Here is an 18,903-nt window from a genome sequence, read left to right on the forward strand (position 1 = left end):
ATTGCAGCTCTCCGCTGGAACTATCTGGGGAGCGGCAGAATTTCTGCAGCGAGGAAAGGGATCTGCCAGGAAAACGGTGTTACCACCTCCGCGTTACGTTTCTCTGCCAGAGTTCCTCTTAATGTCACATTGGAACCTCAAGGGGCGAAAGGCTGGGCGTCCAAGAGACAGCTCATTGCGATACTGATAGGGGAGGAGGAGAAGCAGGAGTACAGTTTCATGTTCGTTTTATCAAAGGAGAAATAAAGACAAGGAGCGGTGACCGGGGCAATATAGCTGGTCTAGGGCCGAACTCCAATCACATAGGGAAAACCCCGGAAGGAGGCTGGCTCAACCTTACTCGTGACATCATGTCTTACATCATTCTGGGGTTTTTGTACAAGTCTCTATGGTGACCCGCTGGTGGCCTGCCTGAGAGTCCTTTCCGTTTGTTCCGTCCCTGGAGGGGGAGAGAAAATGGAATTGCTTTCTTGTAGTTCAATTAGGCAAATCTGGATGGAGGGACTAGAACCTGGTTCGCGAAGAGTGCCCGAGTCCACACTGTTCCCTTTCAAAAAGTGCACGGAAAGCTGGAACAAGAAGTCAGAGCCCTAGATTTCTCAAACTAATGCTCCGTCACCTTGCTCTCCGTCTCAAGACAAGGGCCGGGACACTTTTGTTGACTAGTTCAGACAAATGAAGGGAAATCACTGCTGGGGCCTACAAGTCCCACAGGCCTCTTGGTCACCCTTCTCTCCTAAGCTTAGAAATAAAAGACCGCAAACTCAAATTACCAAATTGAAGTTACCCACGTCCCTGAAACAGAGGACTAGTTTATTTTTAGTATTAAAGAGATTAATAGCTCTCATTATTCTGACTTCTCCATATTCAAAACTCACCTGCTCAGAAAGTTGCAAACCCAGTTTCTAACAGGTCCTACTAATCATCACGAAAGGACTTACAACAATAAAAGTTAACGTGCATAGGAAAGATCGAAGAGTAGAAAATGCCAAACAGAGGTATCCAGAGAGAAAGAAGGCCTGTGATTGAAATAATATTTTGTGTCCAGGGTTCAGGAATAAGATGCTTCTGCTGGGAGCTGTGAAACCTTTGGTCTCCAAATTGGATGACCGAGTTCTCTGCAGTGACATTTTTGCCCAGTTTAATGCCGTCAGTGGGAGGAAGGGACCTGAGGAGGAGGAGGAGGAGGAGGAGGAGGAAGAAATTCTCAACCTCTGCTCAATCACCAGCCGCAGGCTTAAGACTCAGAACTGAGTGCAAAACCACTCGAGGCCTGACCTTGAAGGGCGCTGGGACAACTTGGAAAATGAATCACTTAGTACTCGAGTCAAGCCGGTCAGTTCCGTCCCAGGGCCCTTGTGCTGGAGACCCTCGGAAGGCTGGGCACCAGAGGGGAGAGCAGGCCACGGCTAGTTATGGGATTTAAAAGGTAGTAGTAACCCACAAGGATGGAAGTAACAGCCCTCACCACATAATCAGCATGACTCCACCCTTAGGGCAGCAGGACTGAGTAAATCCCTAGTAATTTCACGTTAGGCAGGGTCTTGGGTCATAACTCCAAGTAGAAGCTATAGGTTCTACTCTATCAAAATCTATGTACGGTATAGATCCAAGAGGCCGGAACACTTAGAGACTGTGGCAGAACACATGGTCTTCGAAGATCTGCTTCTCTTTTGCTGGGAAGGTCTTGTCACAAATCGGACAACTCAAACAGAGGGGCTGTGGGTGTTGCTGCTCCGAGGTGAAATCAAGAATGTCGCCAGCGAAGTCGGATTTGCAGGTGGGGCACTTCTTGACGGCGAGCTGGGAGGAAGGGCAAAGAGGTCAGCACAGAGGCAAGCTCTAGGTAACAGGGGCCACGTCCCGTGTTCTACTAGATTCTCAGCACGGAGCATAATGCTTGGCCCACGGCAGGTGCTCAGGAAACGGACGACGAACGAACCGATTCACGTTTGGAGGCCCTCCCTGGGGCTTTCTCTACCCCAGGGGTTTTGAAAGGACCCACTAGTGCTAAAGCGGTCAAAGAGCTTCCAGCCCAGAAGGGACACGGGACATGCCCTGTTGCACCGGCTGCCTTGTTCGCATCTCCTCCCTAGTTCTGGTACCTCCGCTCACGGGTGGAGATCTACCCGCCAGAAAGCTGGCGGACGAACCGGGCTTTCTTCTCCCTGCCTCGACAGGCTCACTCGGCTTCGGGTTTTGACCCAATCGATCCAGCTGACTTCCGGAATTATCAAAACGAAACAGGCTCCCTACGCTTCTCCCATGAACTTGAGCAGGAAGGGACATTTCTCAAGGATTTGATGTGGGCACTCTCATGATTCACGTACTTACCAGGCTTGGGGCAGAACTTTCCTGGATACCTGAGGATAATAACAAAGATTTCATTCAGTGAAAGAAATACCATCCCCAGGTTCTCCAACCGTGATGCAGCAGCTGTTTTCTGTAACTCTCTTTGCTCCCCTTCCTCCCCACTGCGTCTCTTTCTCTCGCCCATGTACCATTAACTTCTGACACAGGGGATCTAGGTCGATGATAAAGGGAAAAGAGGAAAAAATAATGAAGTGGCATTTGGGATAGCCATGCATATTGCTATACAGTCAGAAAAAACAAATAAACCTCAGTATGGGAAACACGAGGTTTTAATAAAAACAGCCACGATTTAGTAAGGAAACAACTTGAGAATGGATTTGAAGACTGAATCCGTGCAAACAGGTATTTTTAAAGGAAAGGCTTTGAGAACAGTTTTTAAAGAGGAAAACAAAGGTATACCCCTGCCTGCTGTAAAGATTTGACTGGGGCTCTTAAGAGAACACGACTGCTTTAAACTGCCCAAGAAAAGGCAATGAGGTCTTCTATTGCTTTTGGAGACAAAGGAGGAGAAGTTCCCTGTTCCCTCGTGCCTGGCAAGGGCACTCTGACCCCTCAGTCCTTGAGTGACAAGACTGGTTTTCACCCCCACTTCTGTCCTCCAAACCACCCCGGGGTCTCTGTGGTGCACGTTCCTGTTACCCTCGGTCAGGCCATCGAGGTGGCCGCTATAACTGCCCATTCCTGGGTGGCATACCCCACCTCGTGTGCTTCCATTTCCAAACCTTAATTAGCTTCCTCAGCTTTGTGTGTGTATATCTTCTACACAGAGACATTTCTCTGATTTATATATTTGGAATATAGCCACGGGACTCAATTTGTGTCTGCTGCCTCTAGGCGAATGATCTGATTTGCGTCTTCTAGATTCAGATTTATTTCTCAATTAACACTTCTCGCCTGGCAATCCTTCTATTGGGTCCTCAGCTTCTGCCCAGCAAGTCTTAACAATGAGACTGGTCTTAATTAGCATCGCAGGCCAAAAAGAATTTTAGTGGGGGGAAAAGGATGCGGGCAGGGGCCTTCGGGCTCAAACGGCAGTTGTCTCTTACCGGAATAGGGGTTTCCATAGACAAGGGCCGGGTTTTGTCCTGCACCTCCTTGATCTGAAGTTGGCACTTGGTATGGCAAGGAGTCAAAATCCAGACCCATGTAACTCAGCAGTCTGCTGTTCTCCCTCTTCAAAAGCTAGGGACAGAACGTTGGATAGAGAGACATATTGAAAGACGACGACAAAGAATGGCCACAAGCAAGTGGAGAGGGGATTGCCCGCTTGGCAAGGCGGGAAGGTGGGAAAGAGGTAGCTCTCGATGAACAGCGGGGCACTGGGGGGTCCCGGGAAACGATCATTTGTAATTCTTCTCCAGAGAAAGCAGCGGCCTCAACACACCAAAGATCTCAGTTCTTTAGACCTGAATTGAAATATACACTGCATTTTGTTTAGATGAACTCAAAAAAAGAATTTTAAGCCTCTAAATTACATACCAGCTGAGGTGGGGTACAAAAGTTGGGTGCCTACAGGAGGGTGGCAGGAGCTATATTAAGGTTGGAGCTGTTGGATGCTATTGAGGGTAAAATGGTTCTTTTGGTCTCCGTCCCACCTTCCCAGAACGATTTTCTTACACAGTGTGAATACTCATCTGATATGACTTTCCCGTCTTCATGTTTTATCCTTTCAGATGGATACACCAATAGAGAGAGAGAGAAAGAAGGAAGGGAGGGAGGGAATAATGGGAAGAATGAGAGAGAAGCAGCTACGAGGAGGACAGACAGCGTTTAAAGCTCTTATAATTAGTAAACTGCCCCTTGACATCTTAAAAGGGCTTTACTATCGGTTCTTAACAAAACTTTCAAATATCAGATCTTGGGGTGCCTGGCTGGCTCAGTTGGAAGAGCACGGGACTCTTGATCTCAGGGTTGTGGGTTCGAGCCCCACAATGGGGGAAGAGATTACTTACAAAAAAAAAAAAACTCAAAAGAAAAAAAAATCAGATCTTTTTCCCTGTTGCAAATCGTGTGTCCTCCCTTCTTCCCATGAGCCTACATGGGAAAACAGAGACTGCAAAGTCAAGGTGTATTCATCTAAATCAAGAGGATGAGAATAACAAGACCGGAAACAGACTCCAAAGGTCCCTACAGTACTGAAAGGGGCATAAATGGCGTAATCAAAGCCAGAAAAGATCACTTGGAGGCACAGCCCGGGAGGGTTTCGGAGAGGGGAAAGATGGAGAACCACGGGAGGTATGGATCCAGGAGAAGCCAGAATGCACGGACATCTTTGATGCAAGAGCAGGAAAGTGCCTTTGTGTGCAGCTTCGTTTTTAAAAAAAAAAGTTTTGGGGCGCCTGGGTGGCTCAGTCGGTTGAGCGTCCGACTTCGGCTCAGGTCACGATCTCGCGGTCCGTGAGTTCGAGCCCCGTGTCGGGCTCTGTGCTGATGGCTCAGAGCCTGGAGCCTGTTTCCGATTCTGTGTCTCCCTCTCTCCCTGCCCCTCCCCCGCTCATGCTCTGTCTCTCTCTCTCTGTCAAAAATAAACATTAAAAAAATTTTTGTTTAAATAAAAAAAAGTTTTAACTTACTGTGTTTAATAATCTCTCCACCTAAGGCGGGGCTCGAACTCACAACCCCGAGATCACGAGTCCCATGCTCCTCCGACTGAGACATCCAAGCGCCCCCAAGTGCAGTTTCTTTATTTAGGGCCATCATCCTCAATCAACAATAACTTGTGTTTAACCCACAGCAGAAAATAAATGTTGGTTGAATGAATGAATGAATGAATGAGGGCACGAATAAATGCACAGCATTTTCTTAAGGGCCCACCAAGGGTCCAGCGATAGTAGACCATCTTCTGCCCTGGTTTAGTGGCAGAAAAAAAGGAGAAAGTTGTGCTGAAGGAAAGGGGTCCCTCAACTAGCACAAAAAGGACGCAGGATATGATTCCCCAAAGACAATACCTACAATAGGTATGAAGTTAAGAGTAAAATTAATTTAGATCTTGATCAAGGCTGTTCCTTTCTTGTTGATTCCTGCCACACCAAGCAAGTTTCGGTTGGGGAACCAAGAGAGAGTTCATGGGAGGTGAGGAAACCAGATTAAATTTGCTCTCAGGAGCAATGGTCTCACCCACTGTCCCAGAAAGGGCTCTTTTATTTACCTCTTGGTCACCACATCTCCGGGTCACCCTGCTCCCTCCCCTTAAAACCTTGAGGTCTTCGCCCTCCGTACACACTCACATCATTTTCTCTTTCCAATCTCTCTTTCTCTTTCTGCAGAGCATCATATATAATCTTGTTCTCACTCAGTTTTCTTGACAGGCCAGCGTTCTCGTCCTATCGATAATAAAAAACAATTAGGGTTAGGATCACATACTGTCATCTGGATCCCAAGTGGGGGAAAGCGAGGGGCCTGTAGAGGACCTGCTTTCCCAAACTGGTGGGACTCGGGGGTGGGGGGGCAAGGGAGCTGGGGCGCAGAGGAGGAGACGCAGGCCGTGTCGACTTACAGAGAAGTGACTTAACAAGATGCTGGGAGGCCTGGGCCGGCATCGAGATGCCGATTTCTTTTGGGTTAGTGGCAGTGTAAGCGACCAAAGATGGAAAGGGTGATAAGCTTGGGAAGAGCCTCCAGACGGACTTATCAGGATTAGGGCTAAATGGAACCTTGTTTGACCGCACCCAGCCACGGAAATGAGCATCTCTGTCTCGAATGAACATCTCACTCAAGGCGGCGCGGGGCGCTTAGGCTGGCGCGACCCCCTCCCAGGGAGGACGGGCCTCTGGGCTCAAGTAACACGGAGGACGAAGGAACCCTGGAAGGCATTCCTCCGCGGCCACCGGGAACCCAGGCTGAGGTCCTGGGCTTCCCAGGATGATGACCTATGTTCAAACACCCCACAACGGGTAGGCTTGCTCCCACCTCCTGCCTCCACACACACACACACACACACACACATGCACACGCCTCACAAAGACACTTAAGCTAGTCCTATCAGTTGCATTTTGTTTTTGTTTTTGTTTCTGTTTTTCCAAGATTTTTTTATTTGAATGCTGGTGCCCGGACTGCCGTGTGCTTCTAGCCGGCCCTGAGGTAGTAATGCGGGAGGGACTACCCGACGACAGGGCTCACTGCTGGCTCCTGGCTCCCCATCCCCATGGGCTCTTGCTGGCTCTTCTGGTCCTGCTTCACTTCCTCAAAAGGCAGAAATAAGAAAGGACTATCTGAGTCTACGCAGACACCTGCTCGGTGGTTACAAAATCCTTCCCTGAGATCTGTGGCGGAGCTGGGGGCCGAGATTTCGGGGGGGGGCCCAGACTGGTTTCTGGCTGTCCACGCCATCCCGCCTCTTTTTAGCAGGAGATTTTTTTTTTTTTTTAGAAATGTCTCTCCTGAACAAGGGTGGACAGTCCTCTGGGCTTGGTCTAAGCACCACAAACCTTCACACCCCTTGCTGCCTGGGCCCCTTATTTCCGTCACCTACCAGCGCAGCAGCCCTGAGTTGCCTGATCTGTTTGTGGAGTCGTTGACACTCTTTGTACTTCTCTAAGAAACAGGCTTTCCCGGCCTCTACCTTTGCCTGGAGGCGCTCCACCTCTTGTACTAACTGCTCCTCCACTGCCGTTGTCTTGTTCCTAGGCTCCTGAAGCATAAGATACACGGTCCTCATAGTTAGGGTTCCTTGGGATAGGTGGGGAATGAAGAATGGGGCGCCTGGGTCTTGGAAAACACTCCACGAAAACCCAGGGAACCCACACCCGCCACAAGGACGTTCAGACCCCTGAATGGCCACAGGTCATTTAAACGAGCGTTCCTGGGGTGCCTGGGTGGCTCAGTCGGTTGGGCGTCCGACTTCGGCTCAGGTCATGATCTCGCGGTTCGTGAGTTCGAGCCCCGCGTCGGGCTCTGTGCTCGGAGCCTGGAGCCTGCTTTATATTCTGTGTCTCCTCCTCTCTCTGCCCCTCCCATGCTCATGCTCTGTCTCTCTCTCTGTCTCTCAATAATAAATAAACGTTAAAAAAATTTTTTTTAAGTGGGAAATAGTCCCATGTTTAGTGGTTGGTCACCAATTCAATTTCTGAAAAACATCAGTGTGGCCAAATAAAACATTTCTCTGGGCGGCCGATTTGGTTCGGGAACAGAGTTCAGAGAACTTTGTTTTCCTCCTTAGCATGCGAAAATATATGGTCTCTCATATATACTGGGACTCCATAGTTGACCGAGTAATGACTGAGTGAATGCATGATGCCTGTGTGATAGGATTTATAAACCCAGCAGCTGGATACCCTCCAGACATCAGGGTTTCTCATGTCCTTCTATCAATTCAGAAAATGGGGCTTCTTGGTACCTGTCGTCACCACGAGGCCTCTTTTCCAACATTCTATTCTACTATAGGAAAAGGTCAGACGGTTAGGCTTTCATTACTATATTATTATAGCTCAGAATAATTTAGAATGCTAATTGCTAATATTATGGTTACAACAAAATCTGTTTTGACTGCTGCCATATTCTCTAACCGTACAGCTTAGCGCTACAATTGTTAATTCGTCTGCCCCCATAAGAACTCTTTAAGGAGGGAGTCGGGTTACTCTGGGTCGTGACCTAGTCCAAGGTTGTGTTTACCACAACCTGTCATGTGGTTTCACTTTCGGTATCGCTCTGCCATTCACCACACGGCAGAAACGGCCACCTCTCTGAGACGTTTTGTAAACGACAGATTCTCTGTCCTCTTCTGGGTCGAGAGCAAAACGTCCGGAGGGGAACGCTGTCCCCATCTGTCTTTTTTATCCTTTCCATCACCTGAAAACAGACCCTTCCCCTTCCTTCCCGTAGGCTCCCTCCCCCAAAAGCCATCCGAAGACAGACGTGCCTTTAACGCTTGCTGTTTCTTCAGGGTGGTTGTTTCTTCCTGCTTCAGCATCTCCTCTACTGTCTGCTCCAGCTTCTTCTGGCGCTCCTTCTGCACGGAAATAGATTTCAGCTCCGCCGCTGCGGAAACACGGGCACACGCGCACTGGGGAAGGGCCCCGCTGAGCTGATGAGCGAGCCGGGATGCAGAGACAGAGGTGAGTCTGCCCTTGCTGGCTTCTGAGAACAGCCACGAGGCCCCTCATTTCAGGTGGCTTCCTCTGAGGCCTTTCCCAGAGCCAGCGATAACCCAGGTACACGACAGAGTAAAGAAAGAACAACATACGCTTTCCCGCAAGGGCCTAAAAATGTTAGTTTCGTCCGTGACTCTACCTGCTGGGTTAGAGTGAGAAGAAGCTGGCTGTTTTCCTTGTTCAGTCGCTCCAACTGCTCTGTCTTATCTTGATCTCCCTGAACGAGCTTCTCCATTTCCTTCTCTCGAGTTGACAGCTGGGCCTAAAGCAAGATGAGTGAATATAACCAAGATATGAAGGGACCACCGAAGAGGGAGACAGTGCTTTCTAATGAACGCTAACACAAAGGGGTGTGTGTTCCGTAGCAACTCCCAACTGCCAGCCAGACACCCCTGGAATGTTTTCTCTTCAGCTCTGCCTTACACCCTCAGTAGCCGAGACTCGAATGAGGACAATTCAACCAGCCGCTCTTTAAGGTACAGCTTCCTCAAAACAAGAGTGATTCAGCTGCTATCTGCTTTACGTTCTAGGCTTTTGAGAAAGACTTGGCTTGCAAGGATTTTATAGCTAAAAGAAAAAAGTCTGGAAACCACTGGGAGAGCTGACAGTCCCCCATCTTTAAAAAAAGATTTTTTTTTTTTTTTTACATTTGTTTATTTTTGAGAGACGGAAAGACAGAGCACAAGAGGGGAAGGGGCAGAGAGAGAAGGAGACACAGAATCCGAAGCAGGCTCCAGGCTCCGAGCTGTCAGCACAGAGCCCGACGCGGGGCTCGAACCCACAAACTGTGAGATCATGACCCGAGCCGAAGTTGGATGCTTAACCGACTAAGCCACCCAGGCACCCCCCAGTTTTTTTTTTAACGTTTATTTATTTATTTTTTTTAATTTTTTTTTTTTCAACGTTTATGTATTTTTGGGACAGAGAGAGACAGAGCATGAACGGGGGAGGGGCAGAGAGAGAGAGGGAGACACAGAATCGGAAACAGGCTCCAGGCTCTGAGCCATCAGCACAGAGCCCGACGCGGGGCTCGAACTCACGGACCGCGAGATCGTGACCTGGCTGAAGTCAGACGCTTAACCGACTGCGCCACCCAGGCGCCCCTTTAACGTTTATTTTTGAGACAGAGAGAGAGAGAGAGAGAGAGAGCACATGTGAGCAGGGGAGGGGCAGAAAGAGAGGGAGACACAGAATCTGAAGCAGGCTCCAGGCTCTGAGCTGTCAGCACAGAGGCCGAAGCGGGGCTCGAACCCACGAACTGTGAGATCATGACCTGAGCTGAAGCTGGACGCTTAACCGACTGAGCTGTCCAGGCGCCCCTGGTCTGATGTTTTGAAAGGCACGCTTCGGGCACTCACTACGGTGCAACGTAGCTTTCTCTCTCTGGGCCACCAGGCAGGCATGGTGGCAAGGGGAGGACAACGCACTCTGGCAAAGGTCCGGCATCACCTACCTGGAGCTGCTCCACCCTGACTCCCATCTTCTCGTTTTCTGAGGACATCTTCTGGTTTTGTTCTTTCAGTCTGCGGAGGTGAAAAACACGCTGATTGCGGGTCAGATCCCCCAGGCCTTCAATGATTTAAGGCCGCCTTGGCCCTAGGGCCGCGGAGTGAGTTTAAAATCCACTCCTCTTCCGTCCCGTTTCGGCTTCCTGACCTCCAACTGCCTGCATTCGACAACTTGACGTTAATACTGGACTTCAGGTCGTGTCTCCTTACCATTCAGATCCTAACTGTCTAACCCAGAATCATTCCTATCACTGTCCTGATAGCAGGACTGTTTTCTAGGGAGTTCTGGAGAACTGATCAGAGCCCGGCCAAGGGTGTCTACAACACGCAGCTCCTCCCGGCCGGGAACCACACTTACTGAAGCAGCTCCGTCTCCCAGCCGTCCTTCTGTGCCTTCGCTTCCTGTTCCAGCTTCTGAGCGGTGCTCTTTAGAATTTCTAGCTCCTCCTGCAGAACGTCAAAGGAACCCACCATTTCTAAGCCATTTTTTAGTATCTCAGACATCCAACAAATATTCACAGAACACTTACTACGTGTTAGGCACTTGCTGTGTGTCATGACACAACAGTGAATGAAACGTCCGAGTAAGGGGATTTCCGTATTAACATGTTCTCAATCTGTTCTTTCCCCAAAACGTACGCACCTTAACTTCTCTTCCCCTGGAGCTTGTATCTGTCCATTAATTCATTAAGCAAATGTTCAGTGACTGCCTAGGAAGCACTGTTCCTGCACTGCGGACACAGCAGTGGGTGAAATAAAGTGGCTTTTCTCTTTGAAAGGTGCTATCCAATACATTCGTGAATGCTGCGCACGTAATTAAAAGTCAAGTAGCCACATTCAAAAAAGTAAAAAGAAACAGATACAATTAATTTTATTAATGGCATATTTAACCCAACAGGTCTAAAATATTGTTTCAATATGTAAATAAAAAGGAAATATTTTACTTTTTTTTTCATACGGAGCCTTCAAAATCTGTTATATACTTTATGCTGCCGGAGTATCACAATATGCCCTGTTTCAAGTGTTCAATAGCCACCTGTGGCTAGTGGCCACCGTACTGGTCCCAGACATTTGTTTTTTCTTCCCCAACTTCATTTTGCACTGAAGCCAAGCCAGCGTATCAATAATAACTCGCTGCTTTTATTTTTTTAATTAAGTTTTTGACTCGCTGCTTTTAGCTCCAAGACTTACAAATGCATAGTCTTTTAAAAAATAATTTATGTCTTGAAAAAAAAAGAAAAAAATAAAAATAAATAAAAATAAAAAATAATTTATGTTTATTATCTATTTTTGAGAAAGAGAGGCAGACAGAGCAGGAGCAGGGGAGGGGCAGCGAGAGAGGACGACACTGAATCTGAAGCAGGCTCCAGGCTCCGAGCCGTCAGCACAGAGCCCGACACGGGGCTTGAACCCATGAACGGAGATCATGACCTGAGCTGAAGTCGGACACTTAACTGACTGAGCCACCCAGGCGCCCCATTTTTTTTTTTTAATGTTTTATTCACTTATTTTGAGAGAGCGTGAGTGCATGCAAGTGGGGGAGGGGCAGAGAAAGAAAGAAAGAGAGAGAGAGAGAGAGAAGAATCCCAAGCAGAGACTCTCCTAACAGCACAGAGCCCAGTGCAGGGCTTGATCTCACGAACTGTGAGATCATGACCTGAGCCGAAATCAAGGGCTGGACGCTTAACTGACTGATCCACACTCACACGCCCCTGAGCTGCCGGGTCATTTTAAGGAGTAAGTGAAGCGATAGGCTTAATTACAGTGGCACACAGTAGGTGCTGAATACTGGCTTGTGTTATCATTACAACTAGTAGCAAGTAGGTAGGCGAGCTAACCCAAGAACCCAGACCTTCTGATTCCTTGGCTAGAACCTGGCAGGTGAGCTCCTGGCCACTGACGGTCAACAGAGAGCTTGTGAATTATATACCTACGCCACCCCTGTTACCTCACTGCCTATGATTGGCCAGATCTGTATCTTGGACCTGTCATCCATACTTCTAGACCAGCCCAGGGGCGAGGACATCATGGGCACTTGTGTGACAGCAAGGTATAAAGAAGAGTCTGTCTGGGAGCGAAGAGAAGTGGGTCCTAACCCAGTGGGATCACTAAATTGACCTCTTCCTCTCTCCTTTGGGCCTCGGGTTCCTCACCTGTAGATCAAGGGCTCTACAGATGGTGACTGCCAACGTCTGCGTGTTCTGGAAACTTCTAAGGCATGACCTCAGGGTAATTAGTTTACAGTCTTTAGAGAAGATTCTCCTCTTTAGCTCCTTGCATGCTCAACTCGCATTTACCACCTGCTGTTTTGAAGGATGTTTCAAAAGAGAAGCAGCAAGGACTTAGGAGAACTTGCAACCTTGCCTTCATCCTCTCTTCTCCCTCGATGTCCGGATCTAGCTAATCAGAGAAAATACTTTATATGATACGTACGAACTAGGAAGACGTCACACCGCCTGAGTTTGAATCCTGGCTCCACCATCACTGATTAGCTGTAGAAGGGAGCACTTGCCCTTCAGGCCTCAGGTTACTCATCTGTAAACTCGGGGTAATAACAGTACCTATGCCAGAGTTGCAATAAAGTAATCCACAGAAAACTTTCAACGCTGTGCCTATTCAAAAATATGAGTGTGAGGGAGTGAGATCACAGGCCAGAGAGAAAGTGGTGCTGGAGAAGAGACACCACCCGCTTCTGACCTCTGTACTCCAGGTTCATTACACGTTTTGCTTGTTTGTTGAGTTGGTGTGCAGGTTCATGGTGAACCAGCGGCCATACCTGCGTCTTGTGGAGCTCAGCCTGCGTGTCTGAGTTCTGCTTCTGGAGGCTGACACAGGTGTCCTTCAGCTCCTGGTTTTCTTTGCAAAGCTCCTTATTGCGCTGCTCGATTTCCTCTACCTCACCCTACGAAAGAGCATTCCATCAATTCGTATTCGACCTTTTGTAGCTCGACGGATAGTCAAGTGCCTCTGGCGGAACGTTCCCACAGGCTGGGATGCTGAGGGTCTGCTGGCTTCCCACTCACTATTAGGACATCTGTAAACCTCGAATGGGAACACCTCCTCAGTTGGGAGGGGAAGGGGGCCGTGTAGGCATGTCTGGATAATTGCAACACGGAGCCCGCCGTTACCAAGAAAGGCAGGCAAACAAAATGAAGACCATAAAAAGCGAAAAAATGGCTCATCTTTCTGGGGTGGAGGGTTGGCTCCGACCGCATCCCCGTGTTTGTCTCTGCGTGCCTTTCCCACTGCCATCACTGCTCTCCGTGGCCACTCGGCAAAGGTGACAGGCTGGGCTTCCCTTGGTGGGCTCCTTGGGAATGTGTGAGGGGACGAGGGAATAATGGCAGTGACCCAGCAGGGACTGGGGACCCAGTCAGGAAGCCCAGAGAAAGGGAGATTAAACAAACAGATGTCAAGACCCACTAACAACACGTGTGAATCTGCCTCAAGGCTGGGACAGGATATGGGGTGCGAAGAATCCAGTTTTGACCAAGTGGTGTATCAGTAAAGATGCCATCTCAGTAACTGGTTTATGTTTACGTTCCGCTGACCCCATGGGTGAAGATACGCTTGACCGCTCCTCCGCCTGAGTGTGTCCCAGCCCATGCAATGTGACGTCACTGGACTAAGAGATATGGAGACCAACACAAGGACTTGGAGAGGTCTCCCCAGAATTATTAAAAGTCTGGACTAGATCTATTACGAAAGGTACATGGACTGTAAGGTGCTTGCCCAGGAAACTGCTCAAGAAAGTTTAGGATTATAACCAAGGTACATGGGGTTGGAAAGTGGTTAAGGCTTCAGTAAGAAAACAAGTTAAATACGTTTCAAGAGTTTATTTTTAAGTGAGAAGCGATTCACTGTAATGACTTTTGAAAATATTTTTTTATGAACCCCAAAATATATTTCTACTTAAAAAAAAAAAAACGTTAAAAGGGGGAATGACAGAAGAATGTGGATTCTTCTCGCAAATGTTTAGTATCGTTGTTTGTCTCTCCTATTGGACGAGCTTCGGGACAGTAAGCGATTTAATCCATTCTTCCCTGCCCACCACGGGGCTGGATGGAAAGAGGGCATCCTATGAAATAACTGGGTGAGTAAATGAATCTAATACTCATGTGTACCTGGGCCTGGGCCAGAACTAAGAGACACAAAGAATATTTGGTGTGTGCCTCCTCAGAGGAGCAGATACATTTACTGTGGTGCTAAGATGTGACGACAAAAATTAAGCGATTGGAAAAGTGAAGGGAGTAACTGAACGCCAACGGAGTTACAGAAGTTTTAGAGAAAGGAGAAATCACTTCTTGTGATTCTGTTCAATGTTTCTACGTCATTCCTGAGTAGGTTTGAGTGGGTACTGGATACATTTCTCCCAACAGCATCTGTTAAGGCATTCAGTAAAGGCTTACTTTTTTGATTCAAATTCTACCCTATCCTGAAATTACGATTTTTTTTTTTTTTTTTTTAATTAAAGTAGGCTCCACGCTCAACGTGGGGCTTGAACTCCTGACCCTGAGATCAAGAGTCACGTGCTCCAGGGGCTCCTGGGTGGCTCAGTCGGTTAAGCCTCCGACTTCGGCTCAGGTCACGGTCTCACTGTTTGTGAGTTCGAGCCCCGCGTCGGGCTCTGTGCTGCTGACCGCTCGGAGCCTGGAGCCTGCTTCGGATTCTGTGCCTCGCTCTCTCTCTGCCCCTCCCCTGCTCACACTCTATCTCAAAAATAAATAAAACATTAAAAAAAAAAAAAAAAGAGTCACATGCTCCACCAGCTGAGCCAGCCAGGTGTCCTGTGAAATCGCTACTCTTAATGGCGGGAAGGGCTCGAGGTGAGATGTTTACAGACCTGAGTGGTAACAACCAGGATGTCCTCTTCATTTTCCGGACGGAACTGGAAAGGGATACTTGCTCCCCGGACCACGCCGTCCTGATCCACATAGCAGAACTGGTAATACTCATCATCCTTGGGCAGGTAATAAGCTGAAGACGCAACATGATTTTTAATCCAAAATTAGGTCTAGTAAGAAAGCTGAAAATCTGGAAGTCTTTTTATCTGCCCCAGAAAGCTTAATTAAGCTCAAGGGAATCCGTGTTGGCTGCGGTCTTCAACACCTTTGATCCGTTATTTATTTTCCTTACCTTTGAACTGGACCTCCTGCTGTTTGGCTGAGTCGCTGTTTAGGTCAACAGGCAAAGAAACCCACATGAAGGTGTAATACTCCCGGGTCGTCTTCCAACCCACCTGCAATGACAAAAGGTTCTCATTCAGCATCTCAAACTGCTCAGGGGAGAGTCCTGATTTGGGCTATGTCTTCTCAAAATACACTTGCCTATGATTTATGTTGAAAGTAAAATGAATTCAGTATGATAAGATCCACCCACCATTGGATCAGATCTTTTTATTAGTAAGTTTTTTTAATATTTATTTTTGAGAGAGAGAGAGTGTGCGAGTGGGGGGAGGGGCAGAGAGAGAGGGAGACACAGAATCCAAAGCAGGCTCCAGGCTCCAAGCTGTCGGCACAAAGCCCGACGCGGGGCTCGAACCCACGAACCGTGAGATCATGACCTGAGCCAAAGTCGGACGCTTAACCGACTGGGCCACCCAGGCGCCCCCAGATCTTGCTTTTTGACTCATGACAACTATATGTGGTACAAGGTCTGATACAACTAGAAACTGGCCTGCACGCCCGCACAGTCCAGAATACCTATCTCAGAAGGAAATGTAAACTGGCCGTTCCACACCCAGGACAAGAGTTCCAAAAATTATTAACACCAAGTCAGACAGAGAACGGTGAGTGACTGGGGAAAATCTGGGGTTGTGACTCTTGATCCCGCTGTCTTCTTACAACGCTTCTTAGAACTTCTTCATCAGAAAGCCCTTCTGATCTGCCTTCTCCACTGGTCAGTCCTCTCCTGTGTCCAGTCCAGTCCCGTCACCCATACTGACCTGGTTAGACTAGCACATCTTTAACATGCACTTTTTGAATAATGTGCATGTTGCGGAGTAGAGGGGCCAAAGGGTTCTGAGATGATGAGGCCCCAGGAAACTGAGCCCAGTCTATAGAATTTTCTTTCTTCAGTGTTTTTCTTAACACGTGCTTAAGGAAGGCCTTTTGGTGCTTCTGGTAGTCATAAGGGCCCCTTCCAGGTATTGAAAGCATTAAGTCATGATATACGGATACTGTAAAATATGCCTCAGAGCAGGAAGCCGGTTAAGTGGAAAATATTCTCAGTAAAGTCGAAGGAGGGTAAAAGATGGCTCAAATCATATCGAGACGGTAAGGGCACACCGGAGAATAGAAAGGGAGCCATTGTGTCTTCAAGGGGAGAACACTCAGCAAATGAGAAGCAAAATTACATCTATTGCCGTATTTTGACCCTGCCTGAGCCCAGTGGGAAGAAGAAGAACTAAAAATAAAATTCCATTTTTATATATGAAGGAATCAGTGCAGGGTTGAAAAGGCGACACTGAACGCTCATCAGAACGTACCAGGGCATGTTTTAGTGTCTCATTAATACGCACCCCATCGCTGGAAGCAGCCCGGAGGCAGCGCGGCCTGTGGTTGGTACAGGAAGCAGGAATTTTATGGAGTCTTCATTCACATCCTGGAGTTTCTTAATGCACTGTGACCAAAATATCTGGGAAGGCCTAAGAATTACTGCGGTCTTGGAACCAGGAGACAACTTCTGGCTGCCTGTGATTTCTGGCCTTGGGTCCCCCACCTGAGTCGCGCTGGTCCGGGCGCGCTTCTCGGACCTGTCCCCTCTTGGAGACCTTGGGCACACGTAAACGCCCAGGTAAAGGACAGCCCGGAGCACAGGGCTACGCGCTGAAGGCAGGAAAGCTACCACCTGCTTGAGGCTCTATCGGTGCGGGCAGCTTTTGCTTTATTGAGAAGACGAAGCATAGTGGACGCTGAAAACCAGTTCGTGAGCGCCCGCGCCGTGCCAGGAAGGCCCAGGGTCAGGGCCGGGGAGGAGCTGAGGACTATGGTCGAGACTATGCCGCAAGAAGGCTCAGTCGGTGGAACATGCGACTCTTGACCCTGAGGTTGTGAGTCTCAGCCCATGCGGCGTGGGGTTTCCTTCAGAAAGACCTCGTTGCAAGAACAAACACCGGGAGGGCTTTCCGAGGGAGAGGTGAGAGATGACACTCTACAGGCAGCTCTTCGCTCTCTAATATACCTTCTGCTGTTCGTGTGAACTCAGCAGAATAGCGCAAAGGTTTAGGCGTCCAACACACTTGCTCCCCACTCACTCACTGGGAGACCTCAGGAAGGTCAGGGTCTTGAGTCTATTCATTTTATTCACCTGTGCACAAGAGGGAACATGCCCACCTGAGGGTGCAGCTGTGCTGTCAGGATCAAAGAGCACACGCACACGCATGCACACGCATGTGCCCCCATGCACGAGACCTCATCAGGGGCCGGTGTAGCGCCCAACTTCAGCTCAGGTCATGATCTCGAAGTCTGTGGCTTTGAGCCCCACGTTGGGCTCTGGGCTGACAACTCAGAGCCTGGAGCCTGCTTCGGATTCTGTGTCTCCCTCTCTCTCTACCCTCCCCCCTCCCCCCGCTTGTGTGCTCCCTCCCTCTCAAAAATAAATAAACGTAAAAACAAAAAAACCTCATCAGAGACATAGCACACTGTATGTTCTCAAGAAATTTGTGTTCTCCTTATGAGCCTTACAGCTGTCTTTCCAGGGGCGCCTGGGTGGCTCAGTTGGTTAAGCATCTGACTTCAGCTCAGGCCGTGATCTCATGGTCTGTGAGTTCGAGTCCCGCATCGGGTGAGCTCCACTTCTCTCTCTGCCCCTCATGGGATTCTCTCTTTCTCTCTCTCTGCCCTCATTCACTTGCATTCCTGCTCTCTCTCAGTAATAATAAAAAAAAACCTTTCAGGCTCCTGGGTAGCTGTTCAAATCAACAGCTTTATGAACAATGAATATTAGAAGCCATTCTTTGATTAACCATGCTTTCTTCATGGGGTCATGGCAATACCTCTGAGATGCATGAAGCATTCCAAATATAGATGCATTAAAAATATGCCTTTAAACATTCGTTTTTAAAAAAGCATAAGATTTTCACTTGGCTTATGGTTAAGTCCTCACTGGAAGTTGCTAAGTGCTTGGGAAATATAATCAATCTAAGCAAAACAGAAGTATGACCCTGTTGCAAAAAAAGTTACAGATCGCATTTCAAAGGCTAATTTTTTTTATTGCCGATGTCTGCATTGTTCAGTACGATAGCCACTAGCCACAGGAGGCCATTCAAATTTCAATTAATTAACTTTTAATGAATTCACTAGTCACATCTTAAGTGCTTGACAGCCACATGGGGCTAAAGGTCATTGTCCTAGACGGTGAACGTGTAGCTGAAGGTATAGCTCCCTTGTAGAAAGTTCTACTGGCCAGCTTTGCTACATACAGGGAAGAGAAAAACAACTACTAACTTCTTTTCAAAATGGGAAACACTCTGATGTGTCAGTTTTCTGGACATCCTGTATTTTTTTTTTTGAAGTTTATTTATTTATTTTGAGAGAGAGAGAGAGAGCGAGCACAGGGGAAGGAGAAAGAGAGAGAGAGAGAGAGAGAGAGAGAGAGAGAGAGAGAGACTCCCAAGCAGGCCCTGCACTTTCAGTGTGGAGCCCGACTCGGGGCTCAAACTCACAAACCGTGAGATCATGACCTGAGCTCAAGTCAAGAGTCGGACGTTCAACCAACTAAGCCACGCAGGCGCCCCCAGAACATCCTTGAGTCTAACAGCTCAATATCCTTCGGTCTCAGGAGGCGCCATGATACTTGCCAGGGTCTCTCTGGTTGTCTACTATCCCTGCCTCTAAACGGCAGCTTCCATGGCCCCATCAGTTAGCTTGGAATTCCAAACAATTAAGGAAAAGTGGCCCCACGCGGGATGCGAACAAGCGCCAGCTCCTTCC

The 18,903-nt window shown here is 48.3% G+C and overlaps 1 protein-coding gene across 7 annotated transcripts in view; it reads right to left on the reverse strand.

The window, feature by feature from the left end:
• Positions 1-769: 769 nt before the first annotated feature.
• CALCOCO2 (calcium binding and coiled-coil domain 2) overlaps positions 770-18,903 on the reverse strand; it is a 28,155-nt gene continuing 10,021 nt past the window's right edge. For 2 of the 7 annotated variants that reach the window (XM_030294796.1, XM_030294797.1), the window contains exons 3-15: positions 15,107-15,209; positions 14,814-14,947; positions 12,747-12,872; positions 10,329-10,417; positions 9,916-9,985; positions 8,602-8,724; positions 8,231-8,320; positions 6,935-7,003; positions 6,493-6,555; positions 5,601-5,696; positions 3,420-3,555; positions 2,335-2,363; positions 770-1,803 (exon numbers count right to left, since the gene is read on the reverse strand). In XM_030294796.1, coding sequence (XP_030150656.1) covers positions 1,627-1,803; positions 2,335-2,363; positions 3,420-3,555; positions 5,601-5,696; positions 6,493-6,555; positions 6,935-7,003; positions 8,231-8,320; positions 8,602-8,724; positions 9,916-9,985; positions 10,329-10,417; positions 12,747-12,872; positions 14,814-14,947; positions 15,107-15,209 — 1,305 coding nt within the window. In that variant the 3' untranslated portion in view covers positions 770-1,626. Of the gene's footprint in view, positions 1,804-2,334; positions 2,364-3,419; positions 3,556-5,600; positions 5,697-6,475; positions 6,556-6,934; positions 7,004-8,230; positions 8,321-8,601; positions 8,725-9,915; positions 9,986-10,328; positions 10,418-12,746; positions 12,873-14,813; positions 14,948-15,106; positions 15,210-18,903 lie in introns of those variants that run through there. The other 5 variants (XM_030294799.1, XM_032591233.1, XM_030294800.1 and 2 more) reach the window with 4 other exon arrangements.

Source organism: Lynx canadensis, chromosome E1 (assembly GCF_007474595.2).
Source record: "Lynx canadensis isolate LIC74 chromosome E1, mLynCan4.pri.v2, whole genome shotgun sequence".
NCBI classification, from domain to species: Eukaryota; Metazoa; Chordata; class Mammalia; order Carnivora; family Felidae; genus Lynx; species Lynx canadensis.